The sequence below is a fragment of the Salvelinus alpinus genome, chromosome 12, assembly GCF_045679555.1.
Source record: "Salvelinus alpinus chromosome 12, SLU_Salpinus.1, whole genome shotgun sequence".
NCBI classification, from domain to species: domain Eukaryota; kingdom Metazoa; phylum Chordata; class Actinopteri; order Salmoniformes; family Salmonidae; genus Salvelinus; species Salvelinus alpinus.
The window spans coordinates 7,630,628-7,644,955 of record NC_092097.1 but is presented as its reverse complement, the minus strand read 5'-3'; the positions used below and the strand labels follow the sequence as shown (position 1 = coordinate 7,644,955).

At 42.3% G+C, this 14,328-nt stretch overlaps 1 protein-coding gene across 7 annotated transcripts in view; it reads left to right on the top strand.

Annotated features, from left to right (window-relative positions):
• LOC139535409 (neuron navigator 1-like) overlaps positions 1-14,328 on the top strand; it is a 107,223-nt gene that overhangs the window by 34,050 nt on the left and 58,845 nt on the right. For all 7 annotated transcript variants that reach the window (XM_071334786.1, XM_071334785.1, XM_071334783.1 and 4 more), the window contains 2 exons: positions 8,860-8,962; positions 11,525-11,887. In XM_071334786.1, coding sequence (XP_071190887.1) covers positions 8,860-8,962; positions 11,525-11,887 — 466 coding nt within the window. The remainder of the gene's footprint in view (positions 1-8,859; positions 8,963-11,524; positions 11,888-14,328) is intronic.

The following is a 14,328-nucleotide window of genomic DNA, read 5'->3' as shown; positions in this document are numbered from 1 at the left end:
ATATGGTGTCCAGGGCACAGCTGTGAGCTGAGGGGAGTCAGCCTCTATCCCAGCTGATTTGTAGGGGTCCAGGTTTTGCAGCTCTTTCAGAACATCTGCTATCTGGATTTGGGTGAAGAAGAAGCTGGGGAGGCTTGGGCAAGTTGCTGCGGGGGGTGCGGAGCTGTTGGCCGGGGTTCGGGCAGCAACAGTGAGAGACTTATTTCTGGAGAGATTCATTTTTTAAATTAGAAGCTCGAACTGTTTGGCCACAGACCTGGAAAGTATGACAGAACTTTGCAGGCTATCTCTGCAGTAGATTGCAACTCCTCCCCCTTTTGCAGTTCTATTTTGATGGAAAATGTTGTAGTTGGGGATGGAAATCTCAGGATTTTTTGTGGCCTTCCTATGCCAGGATTCAGACACGGCAAGGACATCAGGGTTGGCGGAGTGTGCTAAAGCAGTGAGTAAAACAAACTTAGGGAGGAGGCTTCTGATGTTAACATGCATGAAACCAAGGCTTTTTCGGTTACAGAAGTCAACAAATGAGAGCGCCTGGGGACACGCAGGGCCTGGGTTAACATCCACATCACCCTAGGAACAGAAGAGGAGTAGGATGAGGGTACGGCTAAAGGCTATCAAAACTGGTCGTCTAGTGTGTTAGGGACACAGAATAATAGGAGCAGATTTCTGTGCGTGGTAGTATAGGTTCAGGGCATAATGTACAGACAAGGGTATGGTGGGGTGCGGGTACAGTGGAGGTAAACCCAGACATTGAGTGATGATAAGAGAGGTTGCATCTCTGGACGCAGTTATGCTGGGTGAGGTCACTGCATGTATGGGAGGTGGGACAAAGGAGGTATCTGAGGCATGTTGAGTGGGACTAGGGGCTCCGCAGTAAACTAAAACAATGATAACTATCCTAAACAACAGTATACAAGGCATATTGACATTTGAGAGGGACATAAAGCGAGGCATAAAGCAATCACAGGTGTTGATTGGGAGAGCTAGCGAAGACAACAACGGGTAAGACAACAACAGCTAATCAGCTAAGACAACAACAACAGGTAAAAGGGCGATGAATGGGCAGAGATGGTCAGTTAAGTACACACAGGACCTGAGTTCGAGGCTAGGGCCGACAGATAAACAAAAATAAACTAAATGGATTACTGTGATTAATTAACAGTCCAGCAGGCATCAGCTATGTAGCCAAGTGATCATAGGGTCCAGTGAACAGCAATAGATGAAACAGGGAAGCCGCTGGGTAGTCGTTGCTACGCTAGCAAGTGGGAGACACAGCGTTCAAAGTTAGCAGGCTGAGGCTAATAGAAGCGTCTGCTCCGACGTTCGGCAAAGGCCGGTTGAGGACACAACGAATGGAGTTACATCGGCAGACCAGTCCTGGTGGAACGGCGGGGCTCCATGTCGACAAAGGGTCCAGGCCAGTTGGCGAAAGAGGTATTGTAGCTGTATTAATTTTGTTTGCTAGCAGGGAGATGCGCATGGTTCGCAGCTAACTGGTGCTAGCTTCTGGACAGGGGCGTTAGCCACTATAGCACTCGGTAGCAGCTAGCTAGCAGCGATGATCCGATGCAAAGGTCCAGAGCTTACGGCAAGAATCCGGTGGAGTAGTGGTGGATTCTAGTCGTGTTGGGGTGGAGTCCGGGAGACATCAGCATTGTAGCCGAGTGATCACTGAGCAGGCCGAAGGTGGGCCTGGCTCAGAGCTAGCTTCGGGGCTGGGCCACTCGGTGGCAGCTAGCTAGCTGTGATGATCAAGAGTAATGGTCCAGGGCTTACGGCAGGAGTCCGGCATTGTAGTGGAGAAAAAGAGTTCGATACTGGCAGGCTGGCAAGTATTATCTAGGCTAAAATCGTCTGGAGTCTGTGCAGAAGGTAAAGGCCGCTAGCAGTGGCTGACAATGACTAAATAGCTAGTTGCTAATTAGCTGGTTAGCTTCTGATGGCTAGCATCTGATGGAGGTTCTGGCTAAGGTCTAAAAATAGCGGATCCGTTTCACATTGGGTGAGGCGGGTTGCCAGGGGGTATATTTAATTTAAAAATAGGAAAGAAAATAAATTGAAATATATACAAAAAAAAGACGAAAAATACAAAATGTACACGGGAGAAACGACAAACCACGTCTGCACTGCCATCTTAGAATCTGCGTGGTTGCGTAGGAACAATTGGTTACGTAGGAACCACTAGAGACATTTTCTGAAATGTTCTTAATTCACATTCTCCTAGATTTATTAAGGAAAAGAGATTTTAAGTGTCACATTATTTTAAAACGAGGAACTCTCAATTAAAACATCTGCTTAATTAATTATTTATTATTATACATAATAATCCCTAATGAGACAACATTGCAATGAGTGAACAGCTTTGTTTTATGAATGCAAATATTGCCAGAAAAACCGGCAGAACTTCAGACAGTATAAGGAATCATATGAGTCATGACTCGCCTCCCCACTGCCCATGAGAGCAAATATTAACACACACATGCACACACACACACACACACCAGACTACTTCTCTTTGTGGAACTGGGAATAAAAATCTACAGGCGATTGCCTCTGCAAATGTACAATAAAGGGAAACTTGACCAAAATGTCAACAAATAAATGTGCGTGTTTGCAGGAGTAATTTTCATTGACGAACAGTAGGCCTGACAGACAGCCCATTTAGGGGGTAGTTAAGCTAATTGTCTGTGAGTACCAAGGATTAACCCACGGCCACCTGACAATGTAGCTCTGTTGAGCTTTCATTTGGCAGTGTTTGAGAAGTGAATAATCCATTTGTTAACTAATTGTCACTTCACCGATTGCTTTCAAAAGAGAAACTAACAATATATACGGTACGATTACCTGTGCAAACCATCTTTTCTCCTGGACTTTACTATCGGTGAAAAGTGTGAAACGTTGTTTCAAAAGGATGGGGTATCGTCGGAAATCGTAGACATGGGACTAAAAGGTTTTGACCCGCGTGTTAATAAAAATTGAAATACCAATGGGGATTAAACGCATTTACATGGCAACTACATGACAAGACAGATTGAAAAACGGTCTACTTATGTACAGTAAGTGTTCCCCTTCGTGGAATAGAAAAAAATGGTTGATGTTTGATTAGATAATGTAAACAAAGTCGCCACAGAAAAGAAAGCAGGCACGAAAAATTCACATATTTATATGAACCGCCAAATGTCTGTATTCCATTGATTTTCTGTCTCATTATACAATTGTTTATGTGCCATAATACAGTCAGTATTTTTGTTTTATTCAAAAATTGTTATCTTACTCCATTATGCAGCGGTTACATTTATCAGAACTGTATTTTATTACGGAAACATGCTTTTGTGCCCGTCTTTCTTTGAGAAAATGTTCCTTCCCTACGGCATGGTATCGTACAATAGCAATCCTAATAGACGGGTTGGTTGTTTAGCAACAAAACTGACCCTTGTGCAACTATGGGGCAAAACAGACGGGTTGGCTTCGAAGATTGTTGACATGTAAACTATATTTCGTCCCCAATTTTTATTAAAAACATAAACAACACATGGACTTGTGCCCCATTGAAGCATTCCCCGAGTGGTGCAGCGGTCTAAGGCACTGCATCTCAGTGCAAGAGGTGTCACTACAGTCCCTGGTTCAAATCCAGGCTGTTTCACATCTGGCTGTGATTGGGAGTCCCATAGGGCGGCACACAACTGGTCCGAGGTAGGCCGTCATTATAAGTAAGAATTTGTTCTTAACTGACTTGCCTAGTTAAATAAAGGTTAAAATAAAAAATGTAATTGTCTTTGTGATGTTCTCAGCTAATCCATCTATTGGACAGATACACATATTCATATACTTCTGCATTCATAGTCTGCATAATGCAGCAGTAACCCACTTTTAATTTGATTTATTGCTCACAGCAGCATTAATGAAAAGACTGTTTTTATCCCTCAATATAGAGGCTCTATTTGTGGGACACATCTTATGACTTCATTCTGATTCGGTGGTACAGTTGTCCTCTGGATGTCATAATAGACTTATTTATGAAGTCAGTTTGTGTAATGCGACCTCTATCCACTACCAGAACAACACAGTCCAACCCTCTCACCATAAGACAGAGCTGGAGATAGACTTTGGTTCACCCAATACATAGCCTCTATTGTACAGTATAGTGCAGCTGTAATGGACGAGAATGCGGAGGGAACCTCAATAGCAATCGGCAATTGTCTATATTCAACTATATTGTAAAATAGCCATACAGTTTAATGGGGGGGTGGAGAAGGAGTGCACGTTAACACAACTAAGGGAGATGGAATTTGACTAGTTCTCAATGGCAGATTGAATATGAATGCGTATTCCTTCAATAGCCATGTCCACGAGGAGAGCAGGGCAGGGTAGTAAGCATAGCTCTGGGTTACTACGACGACAACAAGAGAACTAGCAGATGAGGCGGATGCAGCATACATGTCTTCCTGCAGTAATTAGATGTGAACTGTGCAGGCCCACCATGACTGTGACAATAGGCTGCATACACTACCATAGAGTAGCAGTCAAATACTGTAGGTACAGTGCCTTAAGAAAGTATTCAAACCCTTTGACTTTTTCCATATTTTGTTGTGTTACAGCCTGAATATAAAATATATTAAATAGAGATTAAAAATGAAAAGCTGAAATGTCTTGAGTCAATAAGTTTCCAACCCCTTTGTTATGCAAGCCTAAAGTTCAGCAGTAAAAATGTGCTTAACAAGTCACATAATAAGTTACATGGACTCACTCTGTGTTCAACACGATTTTTTGAACGACTACCTCATCTCTGTACCCCCACACATACAATGATCTGTAAGGTCCCTCAGTCGAGCGTTGAATTTCAAAGACAGATTCAACCACAAAGACCAGGGAGGTTTCAAGAAGGGCACCTATTGGTAGATGGGTAAAAATAAAGAAAAGCAGACATTGTATATCCCTTTGAGCATGGTAAAGTGTTTAATTACCCTTTGGATGATGTATCAATACATCCAGTCACTACAAAGATACAGGCATCCTTCCTAACTCAGTTGCCGGTGAGGAAGGAAATCGCTCAGGGATTTCACCGTGATGCCAATGGTGACTTTCAAACAGTTACAGAGTTTAATGGCTGTTATAAGAGAAAACTGAGGATGGATCAACAACATTGTGGTTAATCCACAATACTAACCTAATTAATGGAGTGAAAAGAAGGAAGCCTGTACAGAATAAAGATATTTCAAAACATGCATCCTGTTTGCAAAAAATATGTGGCAAAGCAATTTACTTTTTGTCCTGAATACAAAGTGTTATGTTTGGGGCAAATCCAATACAACACATGACTGAGTACCACACTCCATATTTTCAAGTGAAGTGGTGGCTGCATCATGTTATGGGTATGCTTGTAATCGTTAAGGACTGGGGAGTTTTTCAGGATAATTTTTTTTACGGAATAGAGCTAAGCACAAGCAAGATCCTAGAGGAAAACCTGTTTCAGTCTGCTTTCCACCAGACACTAGGATATTAATTCACCTTCATTCAACAGGACAATAACCTAAAACACAAGGCCAAATCTACACTGGAGCTTACCAAGAAGACAGTGAATGTTCCTAAGTGGCCGAGTTTTTTAAAATCTATGGCAAGACGCAAAAATCATTGTTTAGCAATGATCAACCAATGTGACAGAGCTTGAAGAATGTTGAAAATAATAATGGGCAAATGTTGCACAATCCAGGTGTGGAAAGTGCTTAGAGACTTACCAGGTAACTCACAGCTGTAATTGCTGCCAAAAGGTGATTCTACAAAGTATTGACTCAGGGGTGTGAATAGTTATGTAAATGAGATATTTATGTATTTCATTGTCAATACATTTCAAAAAAATTCTAAAAACATGTTTTCATTTTGCCATTATGGGGCATTGTGTGCAGATGGTTGAGATAAATCAATGTAATCTATTTTGAATTCAGGCTGTAACACAACAAAATGTGGAATAAGTCAAGGGGAATGAATACTTTCTGAAGGCACTGTATGAGGCAAACTCATCTGGAATCACTGGTCATGCTGCTCCAGTAGGAGAATATCTTACATTCTCTCCCCCATGCTACTGGATATAATTGACAATAGAAAACTATGCATGTCCACACAGATTAAATAGATGAAAGGGATTTTCTTGCTGTAGGATTTCTCGACCTTTGCACTCATTCGAGTTTGGGAGTTTGGCACCATTATGTTGTGAGATCGGAGCCTACCATTTGGTTATCACCTATCCCTTGGACTGTTTGTACAGTTGAAGTGGGGTGTTTTAGTGTGGGAGACCATTTATAGGCCTTTGACTGCCATTCTAATGTCTTCTCAGTGAACAGACTAATCTATTGACTGGACCTTAAAGGAACAAACAGGGATTCCAGACTGCCAAATCAGTCTAGATGAACTAATCTATACAAGTTTACCCTGTCTGTCAGACCTAAGAGGTAGGTAGCCTAGTGGTTAGAGCGTTGGACTAGTAAACGGAAGGTTGCAAAATCAAATCCCTGAGCTGACAAGGTAGAAATCGGTTGTTCTGCCCCTGAACAAGGCAGTTAACCCACTGTTCCTAGGCTGTCATTGAAAATAAGAATTTGTTCTTAACTGACTTGCCCTGTTAAATAAAGGGAAAAAAAGAAAGCTGAACAGATAGAAACATGTCAGTTATTTCTGCCAAAAAACATATAATTTAAACAGTAGGTTTTTAGATTTTTTTTGAGATTGAAAGTGTTCACAATGTCCATGGTCTTTCCATTGAGATCTGCTTAAGCATTCTGTCTGTCTGCGAGTGAGGAGGATTCCTGTTCAAACTACAGAATGTCGTCCCTCTTCTCAGTGCAGGGCACCAGGGACCTGCCAATCACTTTACCATGTAGACCTATTTCCTCAGCAGCACATGTCTGCTATGAGCTCTGCTGGCTGGCTCGGCTTTCTGTTTTTGGTCTATATCTTTGTAGTGGTGGTTGCCACGACAAAGATAAGGATGTTTCCCATGCAGCTGTATGATGGAGATCACATCCTTACAGTAGGTCCAGGGCAGTGGTGCTCTGAGGTTGTGAAGTGGTTGATGACATGCATACATTTTACGGTTAGCAAGATATTCATTCAAATGGCACTGTATAGAAATCGACCAATACATTTCGATGTTGCCTTCTTACTGACCAGTGATATCAGAACTATAAATAGATTTCTCAAAGGTAGCTCGATTTCTCTTTTAGATCACATTCACCATTTTTATAAACATATTTTTGATATATTTGTATAGATCCAATATACTGTATCAGCAGGCATTATCTAGGATTAAGCTATAAATGACTCTGCCTGTTCAGTCAAACTAAAGGAGCCTTGTTAAAGGGTGTGTCTGATGTGGTGGTAGGCTAAATATGAAGGAATGGTACATGGCTCAGCTAGCCTGGGTGCCAGTATGTTTCTGCTTTGTTACCAACTCCTTATGGAACTGTCATGCTAAACATGTTTGGCTTGACAATGGCAATGGAGTAGGCAAAAAACACAAATAGATCTGGGACAAGGCTATGGTTCAGCTTCTGGCAAAGACTGGTTTGAAATGAGATTGAGTTTGAGCTGATGTAAGCAGATTATGACATGAGCTCAAGTGTAAACTGTTTGAAATACTGTGAGCAGCAGAGGTCCTTATTTTCAATCCACTCATGCTGAAAGGACTAGAGAGTGTAATTACACACGTTTAAAACCGCTGAACGAGAGCATACTTTTAGCTTACAATAGCACTTCTCGGAACATTAACATTACAGCCATGTTTCTATATCCACATTTTCATGATAGTGAAAGAGGTACAAAAGGCCATACATTTTTATTTAAGGCTGTTCGCTAATTTACAGCCTCTCCACGTGTCTTATTCCCTTGAATTGCCTCACAGTGAATAACTAATGAGTATGGCCTCATTATTTGAGATGGGATTCCTCTACTATGCTTGACTCTTAGCCAGCACCTTCAGTTAATGCAGTGGATGATAATTTTTTCACCTCTTATGGGCTATTGCCTGTAGCTATTGTACTGTATGGTAGAAAACAGCATTCCTGTTTTCCCACATCTCTCTTCTTCACCATCATGGTCTACACAGAAATCCAGTCATTCATTTTAACAAATGAGACAGATAGCATGGCTTCATGTTATTGATTTAGGATAGGATGGTCATGTCTTGTCTGCTGTCCATGTAGGATTCACATCATCCATTATGACATTTCCCTTTGTTTTGCTATGCTTTACTATGGATTATTGTGAGCGTGTGTGTGTGTGTATATACAGTATGTGCAGGGGTAGAGGGGGTGACTGAATGTATGTGCGAGATTGTGATTGTGTTATGCTATAATTGCATAAATAAATGTGTGTAGGAACACGCACGCACATCAAGGAGAATGCATGTCTTCCCTATTGGGAGGCTATAGACAGAACGTCAGAAGCATCCCCCTGGTGGCCACTCACAGTCCCAGTCACTGTCATCAGTGTTTTACATCTAGGACTGTACCACGTCAAGATCCAAAACAGGGGTGTTCCACAGTTAGAGCTGTACTATGTCAGGACCCTGTAGGGGTGTTAGAGCAGCGTTGCCATGGTGAGGGAGCCCAGGGAGTCACATTTGTCTTCCTAACAATGTGAACGCAGCATGGATGCTTCTCACCAGCAAAACACCTGTCACTACACAATACTAGTCCACAGTCACAACAGTGTGTTCACACTGGAACTTTAATATTTATTTGCAGAGAGGAAAATCTTGGGGATATCTCAAGGGAATAAGACACAAACAGTCTGACAGTGATACATGGAATATGTGATTGCATTGTGTGTCTGACCACAGTGACTGATGTGATGTCCCCACAGACCCAGAGTCTCAGAGGAAACGCACGGTGCAGAACGTCCTTGACCTCAGACAGAACCTGGAAGATACCATGTCCAGTCTACGGGGTGCCCAGCTCAGCCATGGGTGAGTCCATTACCGTACATTGAGTTGATAGATTATGGTAGGCAATACTGGGGTGCTTCTGATGCCACGTACTGATGTGAACGGGGCATAACGTGTAAAGCGCATTCTCAAAACCCAGAGTATCCTTTTATTTCCATATTTTTCTTCCTTTTTAAAGTTCCTTCTGCGCAAACATTACTTGCTACCCCACACATTACCTGTCAACTGTATATTGTTTCATTGGTTCAGCCAGATGCTGTACGTGTAGACATAGAAAGCTATGGATTTGTTTCCCTTAGTATACTCAGACACACATGAAACACAATGGACAGATCGATAGAGTACACACAATCATGTTTACACAACTGCCCTCCGTTATATGTCTTCTTGGCAACTTGCCACCTGTTAAACATATCCTGTCAATCCCTCTGAAACAGACTGTTTCTGTTTCATGACCGTCACATTCTGGGAAACCCTTTGTCGAGTATTTCGTTTCAGACGGTTTCTATCATGATGAGACACAGACAATAACAGAAAACACCAGAGACTAACTCCACAGAATATTGAAGAACCTGGGCAGAAACCGAATTGTTCGTTAACAAAAAGTTGTTCTGCATTCAAAGCCTGTATGTCTACCTTTTTTGCCTGCTTCTTGTCTCCAGCTCAACAGTATGTGCTCTGCCTACCAATATTCCTGTTGCCGTTTGGTCTCTCTTTGATGTGTGTGGTGTTCATGTCCTAAGGGATTCCATCCCAGATATGAGCTCTGAATTTCCATAGCCCTGGCCTCTGGAGGCTGACAGACACCTCGGCAACTTCACCCATCTAAAAACTCATGCTTTTCGACCTTGGCCACCAATCCTCTAGAGCAGGGTTTCCCAAACTCAGTCCTGCCCCCCCCTCCAAGTGCACATTTAGGTTTTTGGCCCTAGCACTCAACAGCTAATTCAAAATAATCAAAGCTTGATGATGAGTTGGTTATTTGAATCAGCTATGTAGTGCTAGGGCCAAAACCAAAATGTGCACCCAGGATGGGGGCCCCCAGGACCGAGTTTGGGAAACCCTGCTCTAGGGCTGGGCTCTCCAACCCTGTTCCTGGAGAACTACCCTACTGAACTACCCTACTGTATGCTGTCGCTCCAGCCCCAGTTGTAACTAACCTGATTCATCTTATCAACCAGCTAATAATTAGAATCGGGTGCACCTGAATAGGGTTGGAATGAAAACCTAGGATGGTAGCTCTCCAGGAGCATGGTTGGAGAGCCCTGCTCTAAAGCACAAATGGACTGGATGTTACTTACAGGTACTGCAAGTAACATCCACATACAGTACTACTAATAAATCATACGCTTCGAATGACTTTACCTCACTGCGTACAGCATGTTTTTTTAACAGCTCTCTGACCGGCAGTAATTCTGTCACTAGTTCAGCTCCCTGTCATAACTCCCAAACATATACCCTAACATATGGGATTGTTTGATGTGCATCCATGAGTTCAAACTATCTTACAAATTGAAGTTAAACTACATTTCAAAACTCTCAAGGAAGTACCGTCCTACTGTGAGGTAATGTATCATTCCACTGACGCATTGTGGGAGTCGGAATGTATTCCTGAGGCAGTAACAGTTAACAGTCCCTGTTGATGAATTATCCATCTACAGAAGTACAGAAATAGCAGGAGGAAAAAACACCCACATGGTCTCAGGCAGGCATTGCATTATTCATCTGGGCTGGTTGGTGCATCTGGTTATGTAATCGCCAGACTCAGCAGAAGCTCCTTGCCATTGGGAGGGCATTGCAAAACCTGACCAACTTAGAGAACAGACTAGAACTACTCTCTAGTCTAAACTAGAACTTATCTCTAGTCTAACCTCTCACTTAGACAACAGACTATAAGTACTCTCTAGTCTAAACTAGAACGACTCTCTAGTCTAAACTAGAACGACTCTCTAGTCTAACCTCTTACTTAGACAACAGACTAGAAGTACTCTCTAGTCTAAACTAGAACATCTCTCTAGTCCACATTGGTTCACCTTTCACTGGCTGACACAATGGCCCAGAGTTTTCCCTGATCAGGTCATGTAGTCAAGAAAAACTCCTGGCCCGAGCAATCATTTAAAAAAAATTATGTTGGCGGTGTGTGATTATGTGCTGATTACCTTGGGTCTGTAAGTCCCAGCTGGTAATGATATTGTGAACATATTGCTGAGGGTTATGAACGATCCCGTCAAAGGGAGAGAGGGGACAAAATACTTTCCTCTGTTCACACAATGATGCTATGCTCTTATACTATAGCAAGCGAGATGCCCTTGAGTTCTGAGATGCCACCCATTCTTTGTTGTAGTCGCTGAAGGCTGAGAGTGAATGTTACAGCTGTATCTGGGTCAGCAGAGACTATATGTCAAGACAGATTTCTTTAAAGGCCCGATGACAGAGAGTGAGAAACAGGAAATATCAATTTTTTTCTCTAATTCTCTCTATATGTCCCTCAAACTCGTAGTTTTTCCGACCTCCCTTTCTGTCCTCTCATTCATTCCATTTCTACAATACTATAACCTCTCTCTCTTCCTCTTCTCTCCCCAGCTGTCTGGAGAGCAGTAATGTTTGCTATGACAGTGACGAAACCAACGCCCGCAGCATGTCCAGTCTGTCCAATCGCTCGTCTCCTCTCTCCTGGCGCCACGGTCAGTCCAGCCCCCGGCTGCAGGCTGGAGACGCCCCCTCGTCCACGGGCAGCGGCGTGTACCATGGGGGAAAGGCCGGGTCCCAGTATACGGCCCACACCATGCCTGCCCGAGTCTCCAGCCGTCTCAGCCACTCCTCCCGAATCGAGCTCATCGAAGGACTGGATGTGGACGATGCTGACCTCAAGTCTGGTTACCTGAGCGACAGCGACCTGCTGGGAAAGAGCATGCCAGAGGATGACGATGACAACCTAGCCAATGGGTAAGGGGATATAGCAGGGGTGTCAAACTCATTCCATGTCAGGCCGAGTACCTGCTGGTTTTTGTTATTTCCAGTTTTTTGTTTTGTTTTTCTGGCCAGACAACCAGGTGAGGGGAGTTCCTAACTTATCAGTGACCTTAATTGATCAATCAAGGTAGGAGTGAAAATCTGCAGAAACTCAACCCTCTGTGATATGAGTTTGACACCTGTGGTTATTCTATTGTCTAACTCAGGGTTATTCTACTCTGGTTGTGGGGAGCTACTGGGTGGTTGAGCAGGCTTTGGATCCAGTTCTTCAGTAAGACTCACTTTGCATCCTACTGTACAATTATCTTTGATATTGTCCTTGTGGATTCTACGGATGGCTGTTATCACTTGATCCTACAACTTACGGTATGTCATGAAACAAGCATCAATCGAGCATGGAGTAACCCTTTCACAGTGCTGTCCTCAGCAGTCCAGGGCTCCAGACTGCGACCATTTAGTCACATTTTGAGACCCTTTATCTTGGCTGTGCGAGTAAAATTTTGAATTGGTTACACTGGTGCGAGCTGCACAATCTACCTCGTCATCTACATCAAAACGTCCTATTTTTTAGAGCGAATAAAACCATGAATTTGTTAAACAGTAAAGTGCATTATTCTCATGATTCCTGTAATAAAAGTGTCTGCCTTGCCGCTGTGCTTGCCTGTTTCGCTGGGGCCGGCTGCTGTAATGACCCCGAGTGAGCTTCTCATACTCTCTCTCCCACCTTGTGTGCCCCTCGTGATTGTATAACATTTAAAAATGCAATTGCGTGGAAAAAACTACTTTGGATGCAACTAGTTCAAGTTGTCTATTATAAGGAGATGAGGGTCTCAGCTTTCTGTAGGTATGGAAAACCTGGTTCAGTCAAGATATCTGATATGGCTTTGAAATACAGAACGGGCAAAGTTGCGCATCGGCCATTGCAAGTGCACTTTTTTAGGACATTTACATTTAGTGTTCGATTAATACAAGGCGACTAGCAGTAGGTGTTATATTTAGAGTTACCGTTCTAGCTAATGTGTTTTGAGTTTCCATTGGCTTAGGTGGTGAATTAGCACCAGTTGAATTATGCCTATGCTGTATATAATATTTGTGCACATAAAAATGAAGGCAAATTCTTATCTATTGAACAAAAAAAATCGGAAAATTCTGGAGCCCTATTTTGACAGTAAAATAAAACAAAAATTGTCAACCCAAAATTCATGACATATCAAATTTTTTGAATCATGCATTCCTGCTTGGACATGTTAGAATATAATAGAATACCATCTCAGTAGTCTATTACATTCTTAATAAAACATGATTAATTACTTAATAAGATGATGACTCAAATGTATTCTACTATGTGACGCTGCAATTTTTTAAACTTTTTTTTGAAAAAGTTAGTGCCACCAGGGTAAAATGTTAGTCTGGAGCCCTGCAGTCTTGTCTAGTGTAACTCGCTTGTTCCTGAATGGGTCTATTATGGATTCATGCTTCATGCAGCAACCATGTCGCCTTCTTCTCAGACTGATTCTGCTGAGGTGGATCAGTGAAGTCCTGCAGGATTCCTGTAGGATTTTTTTGGAAGGTTAGCTGTGATGAGTAGCGACTTGCATGTGAATCATCAGGTATTACTCTCAGCATCGATAGCTGGTTTTACTAACCAGGTTTCCATCCAACCTTTTTATGCAATTAAAGTATATGTCGGATAAAAAATATTCACGACAGGCCTGATGGAAACAGCAAAAATCCGAATGGGCACATTCGCTATATAATACAACATGTTTTGTGGCAAAACCTACAGTAGAGTTGAAAATGCAATGGAAACCCATTTAACTAGTATTTTTTTATTTGGTTCATTGGAATTTACCGTTCAAGTTATTTTTATGTCCACTAAGTCATCACACACAAGTCAATTTGATGGAAACATATATCTGGTGGGAAAATGTGCATATTATTTTTATGCATTTTTTAATATTTGCATGGAAATATGTTGCCAATTGGATGGAAACCTAGCTACTAATGCGAATCCCCCTCTGCTGAAACTCATTGTGCTGTGAAATACATTGTGTGTGTGTGTGTGTGTGTGTATGTGTGTGTGTGTGTGTGTGTGTGTGTGTGTGTGTGTGTGTGTGTGTGTGTGTGTGTGTGTGTGTGTGTGTGTGTGTGTGTGTGTGTGTGTGTGTGTGTGTGTGTGTGTTGATGGCAACTAGTGAATAAACATGTCCAGAATTATTCCAAACTCGCAGCTTCACTATTCCGTCTCTATTCCTAGCCGTTCCAACAACTTGGGAAATTATCTGCTGAAACAAGACAAGATTTTGTCTGTCTTGGAATCTTCCATTTTGTAGAAAAGTAAGATGTCCGAATGGCAGGAAAACCAAAAGTGGATCTCTAAATGGGTCTAAATGAGTGCAGATTACGTCTGAGTT